Raw genomic sequence first — 16,191 nt, 5'->3', positions numbered from 1 at the left:
GGGAAAAGGAGATGAGGGCACCCCATGGGAAGACCAGGGGGGGTGTCTGTGAGCAATCCAACCCATTTTCCAGCTTGCAGGGTGTCTGCAGGCAGCCCCACAAAACCCTACCAGGAGCAGAGGGCACCACCACCCCTTCACTGGTCCTGCTGGAGCTGGGGAGTTCTGTGGGCACACCGAGGGGGCTTCAGCTGCCTCTATTCTGGTATTTGCTAAATAAAACTGAGGAACAGCTGTTTGGTGGGAAATATATTTAAGGGTGTTTTTTATTTTCGTTTTTAATAAATAGAAATAAAAATGTTTTAGGGTATTTTAGAATCTCCCTCACAATGAGAGATCTGGTTTCAGGTTAGTAGTACCCATGACTGTTTAGTAAAAGGCTGCACTTTATATCCAGTCAGACCAAATGATGGATGATGTCGCTGTTACAGAGCGTGCAGCTCAAGCACTAGAAGGGTGCTTCTCATACATACAGCCATGTGAAAGGGATCACTGCTCAGCCCAAGGAGCATCATTTGTAAATAATCAGGTTTGTTGCGCCTAATTGTGAAAGCTTGTTAAGGCATGGATGGGATTTATCAGGCTATGAGAAAGTCTATCTTGGGAGGGACCAAACTGGTCTTGTATGCTGGGGCAGAGCTAGAGTGGAATTTGGGGAAGGAAAAGTTGGAGGGAAAGGATTCAAGGTAAATGGGGAACAAAATAGGCAATTTTTGGAAGAGGAGAGATTTGAGGAAAGAACATAGAAGCACATCTATGGATAGGGAAGAAAAGGAGATGTTGCAGCTGGTGAGGAGCAGATTGCAAGTTGCTTTCTTCTGAAATAAATTTCCTATATTCTGTGCTGAAAGAAATAAAAGCTGAATTTGGAGAATACATGGAGGCAAAGATGACAGAAGAAAGATAGCTAGGATTTCAAATGCAGCATCAATTTGGATGGAGAAATAGATATTAATCTAGGCTGGTGGCATAGGGAGGTAAAGCTGAGGAGAAGAAATTTGTAGTGGAGAGTTAAATTTCATGGCTGTTTATCCTAAAGTGCAATAGATTTGAGAAGGTAGAAGGAAAAGAGAAAAAACAAGGCTCTGGAATGTAAGCATGTGTAATCCTTTAACAGTGAAGAAAACATGACCTTCTGATAAAATGTTCATCTGAAAAGCATTAAGGTTTTTGAACCATTCAATACTGCATTCAGCTGTTGTTTTCCTGCAATGTATGTATTAGTGACAGTATTTGTCTCCTTCTCTCAGTGCACCATCTCGACCGTATTTGCAAATAGGTGGACTAAGTAGGGTATCTGGGACATTTTTGTATTTATTCAGCTCTTCAGACTATACTTTGGAATCTTTCAATACACCTTTGAGCAAAATGTATATGTTCTGACTGTTAATTCTGTACTATGATTCACAGAACGTCAGACATCCAAAACTGCCAGGGAGAAGAGGGCAATTACTTTTAGGCCTCCCTATGCTACTAGGCACCCAGTTGGGGACCACATGGCCATAACGGTGGAAGCCATGGAATTGTTAGTGAAAATCTTCCTACCTGCTTTCCATCTTCTTTAATCATTAAATACGTTTTTTTTTTTCCCTCAATTCATACACAGCTATACATATGCAGATTTCAAGCCAGAGAATGTGCCCCTGTTTTCCTACTTAATTACCCTGACAAATAAGGAGTGGGCCGCTGGTATTTGCAAATCATGTGCATGGTAGGCAGAGCAAGTGGGAAAAGAGCATTCTGCAGGATTCCTCTGGAGGCAACTCAGCTCAGAAGGACAGAACTCATACTCGCAGTATGACCATGATTGTAACATCAGAAGTTTATTACAATAAAACTAAATGCTTCTCTTACTGTTTTTAAAAAAATTTATCTATACTCAATTTTTCCTACAGTTAAAATACCCTCTGGGTGCATAACTTTGCATGTAAGTATAGAAATAAGTTTGCTTATATGCACATTGTTTGTGTACACGACAGACACATACATGCATTTTAGTGATTCACAATTGCTTGTTGAAAATGGCAGATACTCCCTGTATGAGGAATGGACAGAGGGAGTGTTTCATTGACAATGGTCCATCTCCCAAATGAAGATCAGTTTTGTGAGGTAGGGTGCAGGCATACGCTGTAGGAAGGCTGTTCCTGTGTCAGGCAAAGACAAGAGGCAGCAGATAGATGTAGGCAGATAGGAGGCCACAGTGGATGGATTCGGTGTGCGTTATGGATGTGGTCTGCAGTAGCTTTGATGATGTTCAGGATTCAAGAAGAGATTTAATTGAAGATGAGCTGGAAGGGAAGCCAGGTGGACAATAGTAGGACTAGGAGTGTATTGCAGGAAGCTCCCCAAACTTGAATAGCAGCTTGGTTTGAGAAGCAAGGTAGCGGTGCAGGGCAAAGGGCTGAACAGCGTGAACAAATCCATTGAGGAACCTGGGGAAGGATGGGCAGCGAGGCTGGGAAGATGCAGAGGGATCATGGGAAGGAGGAAAAAGATGGCAAATTAGTAGGTCAGGAAAACTGACCTGGACAAATGTGTAGAATGGAAGGTGTGAATGGAGTGAAAAACCAAGCGTGAGAGCACACATGGAAGAGTTTGGGAATGGTAGAGGATTCATCAGCTGCCACCTAGGTGAGCTGCTCAAGAAGCTGGACATAAGCCAGCAGCGTGCACTTGCAGCCCAGAAGGCCAACTGTATCCTGGGCTGCATTTAATAAGGGGTGGCCAGAAGGGAGAGGGAGGTGATTGTCCCCCTCTGGGGGGGTGGTTGCCCCATCCCTGGAAGCATTCAAGGCCAAGCTGGATGTGGCTCTCGGCAGCCTGGTCTGGCGGTTGGCAACCCTGCATGTAGCAGGGGGGTTGAAACTAGATGATCACTGTGGTCCTTTTCAACCCAGGCCGTTATATGATTCTTTGATATGATATGATTCTATGCATGTTTCTCATAAAGGCCACTACTTCCAAAAAAACCTTCTGCACATTTTCTATCTACTGATAATAGAGAACTTCAAGATGTCCAGCGTAACCAAGATGCCAGACTTCCGGACAGCTCACTCACATGAAATGAAGCCTGTTTTCAATACCTGCTTTGTTTAAATGAACATCCTATGTTATCTAGCATTCATAATGTTTCAGGAGAAATAATAATTGATTTTTACCATTTCTTTTCTTCTGAAATTCTATACTTTTGTACTCAAGGAAGATACAGTTGATGCACACAGAAGATGCAGTATCGTTATACAATATTCTCCTCCCTTCCCTTGTTAACGTGGTTTTTTAAATGTGATGAAGTCCCACCACTGTTTCTGAAATTGCCTGAATTTATTTGTTTGCTCTTTATTACGTAAGGAATGATTTCTGCATGTTTGAATATATTTCTGTGTGGAGTGCTGACATTCTTATCCACACTTCACTTGTCATTTCTAGGCCAGACGGTTAATATGATTTCCTACTTTGAGCTACTTACTGTGTACAGTTTTAACATGTGTTGCAGTAAGGCAATATATTAAAGTGCAGAAATGGATTATGGAAGAGATAGATATCAGATGAGAGTTGTTGGGTTCTCTTGGGTGAAGTCAATCAATGTGCAGTGTAAATATGTTCCTGATAGTGCTAAAAGGAAGTATTGGTAAATTTGTATTCTGATCCAGTCCCTCTTATATGAATGCAGGGAAAAAAGCATTTGTGTTTGTGGATAATATTAAGAGGAGGGGCTGCAAGCCTGCAAAGGAGGGATTAGTGTTCCAAATGGCAAACTGAAAAAATAGAGGACTAATCAGCAGCATCTGGATAGGACCAGGATCTTTTCTCTGGGAAAGGGCTGAAGGCTGTAATGATAACTAACCTGCGTTTTTCTCAACAGCATAGAGATATTGCATGGAAAGCTGAGGTTGTGCTGGGATGCAGATGCCCGCGAGATGCTCGAGGTAATTGCTGTGCAGTGCTCAGTGCAGGCACGGTGCTTCCAAAAGGGTGGGGAAAATCAAGAGGGGAGGAGCGTGAGAACATAGGTGTGCAGAAAACAGTTGTGAGGAAATACTGTAAGAAACTGGACTTGCTTAACCTAAAGAAGACTAAAGGAGAACATTATTAGTACCTTTGAATATATAAAGTGCTCCTGCAGAAGTGAAGAGGGTTATTTTTTCTCTTATCCTCTTTAGACAAAATCAGAAGTAGAGGACTTGAAGTGCAGCATGAAGATAAAGGGTAGACGTGAAGGGAAATTTTCTGATGATAAGGACAGATTGCTTGGGGAGACTGGAAATTCTATTACTGAATATCTGCAAGAGCAGCATGGGTGAATATGAGCAAGGATGTTGGCATACAGTAGCCTATCTGGAATACAAGGCATGGAGTAAGGATCTGCTCTGGATCCCTTCCTAGCTTGACGTATTTTAATTTGGTTAAAGCTGAACTAAGATAGAAAAAGACCTGGACGGGACAAGTGATTTCAAATGTAAGATATAATAAAATAACCATGGGCTTCATTGGGGAATGTGCTGAGCAGTCATGGCTGCTCTTACTGATTTCACCAAGAGCAAAGGCAGTGTAGAATTTCAGAGGCAAGGCCACAAGCACTGAATCAGTATTAAATTCTATTTCTGCTGAACTATTTTTGCATTAACTGAGTATTTTCCATTACTCCAATTCTGGCTGTTATGAAACTTCACATTATATTTTGTGTAGAACCCTTCTTGGAATTTTCAACCTCTGACAAGCCTGAGCCAAAAGGGCTTTTCCAGTAGGTTTCCATTTTTAAACTGTTCCTCAAAATGATAATTTCCTATCTTTGGGGTTGTTGGGCAATGCTCGAACCAGTCACTATAAGTACTGGTTGAATTTGTGAACGTATTCTTCAACACAGAACTTTGAAGAGGTGATACATGCAATGTGAACCTATAGCTGCTAGGATAATGTAGCCTAAAAAAAAAACATGCAAAATAAAAAACTTCCTAGGTAACACTATTTCAGAGCTACTGAATATGTTGCTAAGTACAGGTGTTTGGGGGATTTTTAGGGATGGTCCAAATGAGAAGAGGGGAAAAAAATAAGAGATTCCTGTGAAGAACTGATCGCAGTGGAAGTTAGAGCACAAACAAAAAGCTTGCATGCTTTTACAGAAGAGGTGTGTTTTAGTTAAAAATAAAACAACAGAACTTTTTGCCAAAAAAAAATCTGTCAGTAAAAAGATTGCATTTTTCTGCATGGAGAAAAAAAAAGCCACAAGAAATATTCACTGGTTGGTTTTCATCAGCACGCTTTTTTTGGAAAAGCAGACAACATTTTTCTTTTATGTGCTCACAGGTTTTTTTTTCCAAGTGTAGCCATTGTTTTTTGACATTTTTTAAGCTGAAATTATGTGAATAACATTGCAAAATCATCCTGTGTTCTCCCCTCGTTGGCATGCTGTCACAGCACATCAAGCAGGCGTTGCACTGGGTGGCACTGAGCACTGCAGCCGTGGAGAGCGCTCTGTCCTGGGTTAGCCATAACAGGGGACAGCAAGAGATTCATCCCCTCTTGGGCTCTTTTCCTCTTCATTAGGAGTGATCTTTATCCTCCCGGAAGAGAGGAGATTATCTGCACTTTACCTAGGCAAAGGTACAGGCAGTGGGCAGTGTGCTTTTCATTTCCATGCGTGAGGAGTCAGCTTCTTCAATGAGTCCATCCGTGTCCGTGCCACCCTGCCAAGCTACAGCCCAGTGCATCCATTTGCTTACACAAACCTGCAAATATTGATCAGGTAGGAGCAAGAGCTGATCCTTACCTCTGTAGGAAGTGCTCAAGCAAGGAATTCAAAGGTGAAAAACTATGTTACCAAAGTTCATGTCCATCTAATTTTGCAGGAAGTGCATTTTAGTATTACATGTATTCAGCCTAGAAAATTTAGAATTCCAGGGTATCACTGAGGCAAGTAATTTTGATGAGGTAATTAAGGCATACGTAGTTTTGTATATGTCAAAAATTTTTGTTGTGATCAAATGTTTGAAAGAAAATGTGGGGGTGGGGTTGTCCTCTCATAGATGCAGAACACGTAATGCTGTGAAGAGGTTTGGGAGAAACTAACTGCTAAATGTAAAAAAAAAAAAAGAAAGAAAGAAAGAAAGATAGACTTGCTGGCTTTCTCCTGTCCTAAGTTTCCCGTGTCTCTCTTTTATAATACAACAAGACACTCCAGACACCACATTTCTGGGGATTACCTTTGTTGGGGTTGAAGCCTTTGGCCTCATTCTTTTCCTCACTGTTAGAGTGCTCATAAGCCCCTGGAAAGACACTGTCTGTCATGTCTTGTTGCTTAAATATTGTGATCGAGCCTGTGAATAATCTCAGACTGCTCTGACATGTTCATAATAGCTTTTGTTCTACTCCTGCACCCATACATTTCCATTCCTTGAGGTCCCTCAGTGTGGTCTGTTCTAGTATTTACACAGAATGTGGCAGTTGGACCAAAAGTGCTACAGGGAAATCAGACCAACACCTTTTATTTTTGTGGATGGTAATGATTTAGAAAGCAAAAATGGCCCCTCTGTGGCAAATGATAATATCCAGTCTTTTCTGGGCCCTTTTCCTCCCTAGGTTGAGGATTCTTTTACCCGCTGGTGAAAGTTGCAGTGAAGCAGCAGTACCCCACTGAGTGACATTGCCATGTATGGCTTTTTCGGTTGTTCTTTGTGCAGCGTTGGCTGCGCTCACACCAGATGCCAATCATACACCACCAGTGGATTTGCAAGATTATAGGACAGGAAAAAAGATGAAGGTTAAGCACAGGGCACAATAGAGATTACTTATGGTAATGAATTGTATAATTTTTCTAGACAGATCTGGATTAATGTTTATCCCAGGCAAGAGATTACTGTATGTCTGATTCTAGTTGTAAACAGACATTATTAAACAGAAGGTTTATGTTCATGAAATGCGACTATGGGTGTTAAAGCACTTATGATTTATTATGTGCAAAGAGAAAAATTAACCTGTTCATCTGCTGTAGTACTAGATGCTCTGTGGAGTTTTGCATAATTTGGAAGGCATCTGCTCCTTTGAAATACAAATAACGAGTGAAAGATTCTTCTCTCGTTTACACTGATCTAATGCCCTGCTCTGCACAGGAGCTAGGGTGATGTAACCAGCAAAAGAATAGTCCTACATACTTCTATAAGTGATAGCATTTCTACTAGAGATAAATGTTGGCAAGGTCTGTTTTCTTGTGAATCTTTATATTTTTTTCTTGAAGAATTATAAAAAAAAATATGTGTTAATAGTTGGAGAGCTTCAGAAATAATGACCTTATTTGGATTTCCCAAATAATTCACTTTTGCTAATGGAAAATAATATTTAGAGAAATTTGGGATAAAGAATAAATATTTTCATCTATTTTTCACATAATTAATGTTGCAGCCCATTTTTCTTCTTTTTTATTTAAACACTGCAGCATAGACACAACATTCACATTGTCTGTGCTGCTTCAGCTTCTTTACTAAATAATCATACCTGAATTAGTGACTTAATTTTTTTAAGTGAGCTCAAATGTATGAAACTGTAAACAAACTCAAAAACTTCACTTATTTGATTGAGTAGAATTACAACTTTATTATTTCCTAAAGAGGAAATATCTTTTCAAATAAAAGCAAAGATAAGTCGCAGATATCTGTGTTCAGTTTATGTATACACCGTATTTGTAGTTGGGTGATTTTTTTGCAGAATGCCATTTGGAGTCATCCCTTTACCAGTGGTGGATGATACAGCTGCACTGGTTTCCCTCCACTTGTTAAGTGATCTTCCTACTTCTAGATTTTACAGTGAGTGTGTTGCTGATGCTTCATTTGTAAAATTCAGTTGTATGTGAGAAATCTGACCATTAAGTTTTACAGACTTCAAATGGACTTCTCATGAAAGAATAAATATACATACAAATATTTTGTATGTATGCAAAAACAAGCCAATATGCAGGAGGAAAAAAAAACAAAAAACTAAATGGAACATGGAGTAAATATTATGAGATACTAAGTGTGTTAGGCGAATTAAGATTTAAGTGGTTAAACTAGATATGAGTCCATCATGCATAGGACTGTCAGGTAGTAAGTTCTCAATGCTTGAATTTAAATAGCTGTGATCTTAAATTGCTATCAAAACACTTCATGTTTCTTTCTTTCTTTTTTTTTTTTTAATTCAGATATGTGTTACGTTTGATACAAAAAAATTATGCTGTGAGAAAGTGGTAACTTTTTTTTACATTTTTCAACATTTGTTGGTCTAACTACCACATTTTATAAAGGCTGTGAAGCGTGAGCTCTAAGTTAAAGTATGTGAGCAAATTTAATTGATGGGGAAAAGTTTGCATGGGCTTTATTGGTGATTCAGACCAATTGCTGGGAAAGCAGTGCAGCACCCTAAAGCCTGTACTGAGTTTTGAGCACAGGTTTCAGGCAGCTCAGGTAAGGTGAGCAGCACTGCCTGAATGTGTGTGCAGTGAAGCATGTCTAGGGGAGCAGGAAAACCTGAGCCGTGCTGTGTCTTGGCGGACTATAAGTCATTAAGATGACCTCCGTCTTCCAAAGAGCAGCGAAGATGGAAATGAAGACACATTTCAGTGAGCAGCCTGCTATGGGTCGTAAGTTAAAGCAGTGCTGTATTTCCCTGTGAAGCACACGGAGCCCAGCCGCGGTGTTTAACGGCGCTAAGCTCATCGCTGCTGAGCTGAACGCGGCTGAAGCGAACGATGACCCTCACGTCTTGGCGATAGCAAAATGTCTCCCTGATGTGATCCCACGGACTTGGGAGCATTAAGTTAATTTCCCCTTGGATCTCTGAGCTGCGTCCTCTTTACCCGGCGGAAAGCTGGTGAAGAATACAGCTTTTGACCGACTGACAGAACGTGGAGTGGGAAATGAGATGCGTTAAATTAGAATATGACAAAAAGCCTATCTAAATATCTGTCACAGGGCTACGAACGGGGTGTCACCCAGGAAAGGAAAGCAGACCGCTGGTGGGACTGCATAGTTGGGAGGAAAAATTGGTAAATCATCCAGATTTGTTACAAGCTTTGAGGGGATAATTAAGGATATCGAGTGGGCTGCTACACTTCCAGGGCTGGTGATCCCTCTCATGTAATCTCAGATTAGTTCTTGTCTTGTCTACACCGAGCACAGAATTAAGCAGTACAAAGTTTGCTGCCCTGCTGTAGTAAATCATGGGGTTATGTGCCTGTGAGAGGATGCATAGCATGTTGGCTTATGCAAGATATGAAAAAGAAAGGGTGCACCTTTCCCACAATAAAGAAACCACCACAAAACAAACAACAAAGCCCCAACCCTCAGAACTCCAAGAAACAAACAAAAAAAACCAGCAGTGCGAATGTTGGGATTTAAATTTTTCTGGTGCTACAAGAATGTTTGCAAAATGATTTTCTGGAAAACCAACATCTGTAATTAGTAGCCAGTGAAACAGAAGGAGCTCAAGGCATGCAATGTGGTTTGGCTGCATCTGTTCATCTTTAACTGAATTTCTAACAACTTTTTGCAGTACGAGTGCAAATGATGGGCTGTAATTTGCTCCTTGGAAAGTTTTAATTAGAAAAATAGAAAATGTAAGTTCAACATATCACGTTTACGTTTTGTTTTATTTCTGTGTGAGCAGTTCACGGGAGAATGTGACTATGATAGGGTTAATCCAGCTACACAAAAATCCATGCTGTGTATGATAGTAGTAAAGCTTGTGATCCCTTGATCTTTGATTAGATCCGAGCTAGTAAATATCTTGTTTAATCAGAATGAGTTGTTCTGCATGTAGTATAAGTCACCTTCACAGATGGGATGTAGCAACAGAGTTGTTCGTGAATATTTGTTTAAATCCTTTCCAGAGCAAGCATGCTTTATGTTTCTTTGTTGTAAATCAGATTGAAGCAAGACCAGCACGGAGGAAAGACATCTACTTGCAGTTAGGATTAGGACAGCGTGAACCTCTTTCCTTTGCAAGGGAAAATATAACTTAATAGAATCTTGAAAGGTATTTTACACTGTTCTGCAAACATAACCAACACAGCGTGGCTGCTTGTTCAGGCTGGGTTACAAATACAGTTATCTAGAATTTCATCTTAAAATGTTCATGCAGGTTTCTAGCTTAGCAGACTATAAATATACAGAGTCTGAGATTTATTACAGTGAATGTTCAGCCTCTATTATTATTCTATATGTTAAAGACACGTATTTAGAACGGTAGCTGTTTTGTATGCTGGTAAACAGGAATTCTTAAAACCTTATCTGTAAAGCTATTTGTTTTGTGTGTTACGTCAGCGTCCTATTTACCTAAATCTGTCATAAATGCCTTCTGATACGCCTCTCTTTGACATGCAAAATATTGAAAATGAGAGAACTCCTCTTTCTGAAATTTTCGTCAACGTGTAATTTTTCCGTGTTCATAACTTTGTGGTAATAACTGGACAACCTGTAGTTAAACATGTCTCAATTTCTCCCTCTTATTTTTCATAATCACCGCACAGAGCCTTTTGTGCTCAGAGGTGTGATTAGACTTAACCTGCTGTCGTATCTGAAGAACTTTCTGTACAAAATATTATACATTGAGTAGATGTTAAGTCTAACTGTGATATATAAATAGATATAAAGAGTTGCCCTCTCGCCAAAGCTCACTCCTGATAATTTTTTTTTTATGTTTTCAACAGGAAGACTGGAGAGCCCCCGCTAATAAATGGCTGGATTCCTTACCTGGGGAAGGCTCTGCTTTTTAGAAAAGATGCTTTCAAATTCTTACTGGATCAGCAAAAGAAACTTGGAGATATTTTCACTGTACATATTGCTGGTGAGAAATGTTTTAGTAATTCTCTTGGTTTTTTCATCAGTGATATTAAATAGCAATTCAGATGTTTACTTTAGAATCTTACATAACTAAAAACATTCCTCTGTAGCACAGGACACAATATGTTAAATTTAAATTCAAATGTATTATAATGTCATAAGTATCCACAGGATTTAATTACGAGTATGTGTATTTGTATACAGCTGTAGATATACGTGCATATCAACAGAATTTGTAGATGTGTAATGTAGGAACACATCTAAATGTGCATTGTTTTTTTCCTAAGGAAGGCAGAACTAACATCATCTTGACACTGCACAGAAAAAATATCAGATTAAATTTAGAAAACACTTTAGAAAAAAAGTGCAGGATATGTTCTCACACGTTTTACAACTGGTTGACAGGAACACAAGGGAATGAATGACACATTGACTCAGTGATACAATCAGGACTAGAACACAGAAACTTCCCATTGCCAGTCTCTTACTCTGATTGTGCTTGCCGAAAATAACAATATAATAAAGCATGATACAACCTTGCTGCTTTCTGTATTTATAGCTGTTTTACTACACTAGCTTGAATACAGGCATTTGAGTGATTTCGCGTAGATGCTTAAAAGCATAAGGAAAGCACAGAAGGAAACTGGATTCTTGAATGAAACCTAAATATATAAATTTAGACATATACCTGTGTGTATACACACACACACACTTTTTACTAAAATCAACTTAAAATCAAGTACTTTCCTTTGTTCAAAAAAAGATAAACTCTTATCTGACAGGGTCAGTAGCATGGAGCTTTTGCCCCTCCTGAATGCTGAGATCCTTGTTCAAATGATCAGTTTTATAGTTGCATCAATTATTATTTCAGAGTCCTCTACCCCACTTTTAGCTATCCTTGTATTTTTAAAGAGTTTCAAAGAAAAATGAAAGTATAAAGTTTGCTTTGTAATTTTTTGACAGTGACATTATTTTTAGTTTTCCATTTAATTATTCTGCAATACAATTTTTTCCTTCAAAAATCAAGTAAATTACATGCAGTATGTTTAATTAATAAATTTTTACTCCCTCTTATTGTGCTCTTTGTCTTTTAGAAGTGCATTTTTACTGCTGTTAATATGCTTTTCTATTTGTGTTGTTTTTTCTCCTTTGGAAACTGATATGTTCAGATATTTCTGCATCTTGAAAATGAGTTCATATATGAGACTAACTTTTCTGTGAAATATTGTCTTTTTTATTCTTGATGTGTATATAGACTATATAGTCTATACTATACGTAGTATAGTACTATACTACGCACAGTAATGGCTTCTTATCAGTCAAAACTAATAATTATTGAAAGACTCTCAGTGCATTCACAAAAGAAAATGCAGTCAAGCTTGAGAATCCGTAATGTGTTTAATTAATTTTTAAAAAAATTTTATTGTTTTATTTAAGACTGTATTTAGATATTTGTGTATTTAAGCAATCTGTGAACGTAATTTAGTTTAACTAATTTCTGTTTGCACAATAAACGGGCTCTATCCTTTTCTACTACTCTCCCTATGTTTAGGTATTCTGAGGAAAGCTTCGTTGATGCAGGTTAAAGCAAACACAGTGAGTTATGGATGTCATTTCAACCTTATACAGAGAAGTCTTTGATTCTGTGAATTGGTCGTATCGGAGATGCTATCTTGACTTCTCTTTTTTCCAGTCTAAAAATACTGACCATCAAGACTTCACTAAGCAGGAACAGCTTGTCAGCCACAACTCAGAAGGGAAGATGAAGCTAGTTAGTAGCTCGTATCCTGTCTTGATGTTGAGATGTACAGGCTTTCTGTGCATCTCTTTGATTTGACAAAGATGATGTTTGTATGCTCAGCAAACATAACGCAGCCGGCTGTATATGTACTATCATTGCTTTACCCCCCTGGTGAGGGACTACAGGTCCTGTCAAGAAATTCTATCAATATGTATTGTTCTAATTATTGGTTCTCAAAGTAGTTCATTTGGAAAATGTGGAACGATGCTTGGAGTTTCTGGCATTGCCCCGTACCGGTAATGCGATTTCGCTGATTGTACTTTCCCATGTGATGAGCAAATGATTGTCATACCTAAAAGTCTCGAGGGACATGGATGTCATCTTAATAAAGAAATTAAAAAGCACATCTTTCTATGAGAAACAATGTAAATTCCTGACCTGTCGCAGAAAATAGTTCTCTAATTGGTTTTGTGTGGTGGTGCAGCAGAATCGTTTTCCCCAGACGTCATTCCGGCGAAGCACTACTGTACATCATTGTCAGCAGTTCAGCAGAATCTTCCTAATAAGAGGACGATTACGTAAAAGCGATAGTCTTCAGAAAAGAAAAAGAGAGGAAGAGAAAAGAAAAGAAGAAGGAAGGGATGAGAGAGAAAGCTCCCAAGTTTGTTGTTTTTAGATAGTAGTACTTCCTGGCCCAGCATTTCTGCTTGCTAATGATCAGCAGCGTAGGCAGACAGCTAGGTGAGAACTTAACGATCTTGAAGCAGTTTTGTCACAGTTTCCCAGCTCTAAACTTTGTCTCCTTTTCCTGATACGTTATTAGAAATGACAGTGGGCATTGCAACACCCTCTATAAGACTGCCTGACTCAAATCTTAATAAAGTAATCTGTCTTTCGGTGCTTTTGCTGAGCACATGTGGCCTTTTTTAATTCTGCAAGTAAGTCATTCTTTTCTTTTAAATCATGACACGCCTACAGTAACGTACCACATTTTTCTGTCTTAGGCAAAAGGTAATTTTCATGAACTTACAAAGCTGAAGTCTGCTGCAAGCATTACTGAAATAACATCCATCATTATATGGCATATGAAACGCTTGTCTTTCATCATTAGCATTAAAAAGCTCCAGAATGCATTATTAGAGTAATTTCTTAACTATCATACAAATACTGGCTTCTGTGCTCAGATTTACCAAAGTTGACAATTTTCATATTTTCCACATCAATCTTCTATTTCTAGGAGAGTGTATAAACAAAATGGAGATAACCAGGCTATTAGCAGCACGGTTGTAATGCAAACTGAAGGATTGGACAAGGAGTATAAATTTTCTGTATCCATATTAAAATAACTCACAGGGCTTTTTACAGAAACAAGTATACATCTATTATTTTGACTTGTTTCTATTGTACTAAATAAAATAGCTTTGTGACTTAAACTATTGGGATTTTCAGTGTGACATTTCTGTATGGACCAGTCTACTTGCTCTTTTGTGCCAAAGGAATTTTTTATATTCTAACAAGGACAGGCTTTGTCCTCAGTGGTTTCTTTATAAACATGTTCAATATTTAAAGCTTCCTAATTTGGAAAGCATGTGGCGTGCCTCCACTTTTGGCTGATCTGTCATTTACCTTTACCAGTACTCTGATAGAAAATCATGAGCATCAGTATTTTGGTTTTAGAAAAGACCACTGCAAGAGGTACTTCTTGGCATTAGCTACAGTGGAATGGTAATGGAGGGGAGGGGCAGCTGCATTTTAAAATACTGCAGAGTAACAAGAATCTTGAGGAAGAACTTTGCATTTGTTGTTATTTTACACCACCAGGGATGTTAAGTGGGAAGAGACCTCAACTGCGGAAACAAAATTGTCTGAAAAGCAAAATTCATGGCAGTATTGATGATATCTCAAAATGATATATTGAGGTCAGAAAGTTTGGTTGTTTGCTGTTAAGTTCTCAAAGGCTGCTTAGGGTAGGAGAGGTGTTGGGGCATGAGTTTGTAATTGTCATCAGTATCTTACTGGGTGGAAGACACTGGGACAAACCTGTGGTGCTGCATCTGTGTGCAGGGCATGATATTAATGGCTGAAAGCCCCCGTACTCTTGCAACAATAACTTTCTAACTGCACTTAATTAGTTCGACATTTTAGTCTTTTTTTGACAAAGAGATCTGAAATTAGGAAATGGTTTTCAGTTGAGGGAGGGAAGATTTAGGTTGGATGTCAGGGGGAAGTTCTCTACTGTGAGAGTGGTGAGGTGCTGGAACAGGCTGCCCAGAGAGGCTGTGGATGCCCCGTCCCTGGAGGTGTTCAAGGCCAGGTTGGATGGAGCACTGGGCGGCCTGGTCTAGTATTAAATATGGAGGTTGGTGGCCCTGCATGTGGCAGGGGGTTGGAGATTCATGATCCTTGAGGTCCCTTCCAACCCTGGCCATTCTGTGATTTTGTGGATCCTCTGTGAGGTACATACACATGCTGCCTTTGTTATAGAGGGGTTCCACTATTCTGACTATGGAGACATTACATAAATATAGTAACAAAGTATTTTGTTTTCTCTGTTTATATGTGTATCGCCAACTTGCAATGCTGTGGTCTGGAGCTCAAGCTGATTCTACAAAATGAATTATATTTTGGTACATACTTACTTTTTGCTACCAGGAACCTGATGAGAATAATAAAAATAAAGATCTGTGCTATTCTGTTTGTCAGAGATTTTCTTTTCCGAAGTATGTGCTAGTGTTGAGGGAAATTTGATTTAAAATTATTACTAAAATAGTTTGTTTGTCTGAAAACCCGTTTGCTGAAAATTATTTTCTTGCTTAAAAATGATAAGAATTGATGTGTGTTTGCTAAGAGTCTGATTAAAGATCACAAAGAAACTCATATTTTGCATCAGAAATAAGCAGATGGTGGACAGATGGTTTAAATTAATATTAATTAAAAATCTTAACTTAAATTGTTTACCCTGTAAACGCAAAGTTAGGAAGCCAGCTTTCATCTTTAGGGTTAATAACACTCCAAGCCTATTTATTAAAAATCACTCCAATGGGCATTCTTTCCAAGCTTTGATCACAAAGATGGTGGCCTCAGTGAAGAGTGTGCAATTGTGAGAAAGCTGGGGTGAGAGGAGTGCAGCGAGAGCAGTGCTGGGACTCTTCGCAAAGGCTTGGGAAGATCCTGCAAGAGTTAAAAAAATTAAGGGGCTAAAAATTCGTAAGTGCTTTGGAAAGGAAGGTCAGGGAAGAGGGCTGGGAATTGAGGATCTCTTTATCAGGCTGATTTCTTGCTCTTCAAAATTGATTTATATCTGTAGTTTGTTATGATACAGTAAAGCAAACTACATGAGTACTTCAAAAACCTTCGCACATTGTTGAGAAAGGGCTCAAATTCTATCTTGATTTATCCCTCGTGTTTCCTTTGTTTCACTGGGATTGCAGGGGATGCAAATAGCATGAAAATTTCACCAGCTGGTTATTATTGCAAAGAAAGTCCAGGGTGCACCCATCTTTGCCACAGAACAGGGTGTGTATGTGCAAGTCAGGATATGGAATAACTATGATCATTCAAATATCACTACATGGTAACCATGGATACTTGTTGACATTTTTAGTGGTAGTGACTACTTTATCTCAGGACATCTGTCACAGA

The 16,191-nt window shown here is 38.9% G+C and overlaps 1 protein-coding gene across 1 annotated transcript in view; it reads left to right on the top strand.

The window, feature by feature from the left end:
- The first annotated feature begins 3,874 nt into the window (after positions 1-3,874).
- The window catches only part of LOC100541042 (cytochrome P450 7B1), a 28,095-nt gene continuing 15,778 nt past the window's right edge, over positions 3,875-16,191 (top strand). The window contains exons 1-2 of the mRNA XM_010709008.3: positions 3,875-3,926; positions 10,676-10,812. Of these exons, the coding sequence (XP_010707310.1) occupies positions 3,901-3,926; positions 10,676-10,812 (163 nt within the window). The 5' untranslated portion in view covers positions 3,875-3,900. The remainder of the gene's footprint in view (positions 3,927-10,675; positions 10,813-16,191) is intronic.

Source organism: Meleagris gallopavo, chromosome 3, assembly GCF_000146605.3.
Source record: "Meleagris gallopavo isolate NT-WF06-2002-E0010 breed Aviagen turkey brand Nicholas breeding stock chromosome 3, Turkey_5.1, whole genome shotgun sequence".
Classification (NCBI taxonomy): domain Eukaryota; kingdom Metazoa; phylum Chordata; class Aves; order Galliformes; family Phasianidae; genus Meleagris; species Meleagris gallopavo.
The sequence above is the reverse complement of the archived record's forward strand: the minus strand, read 5'-3'. Positions and strand labels throughout refer to the sequence as shown.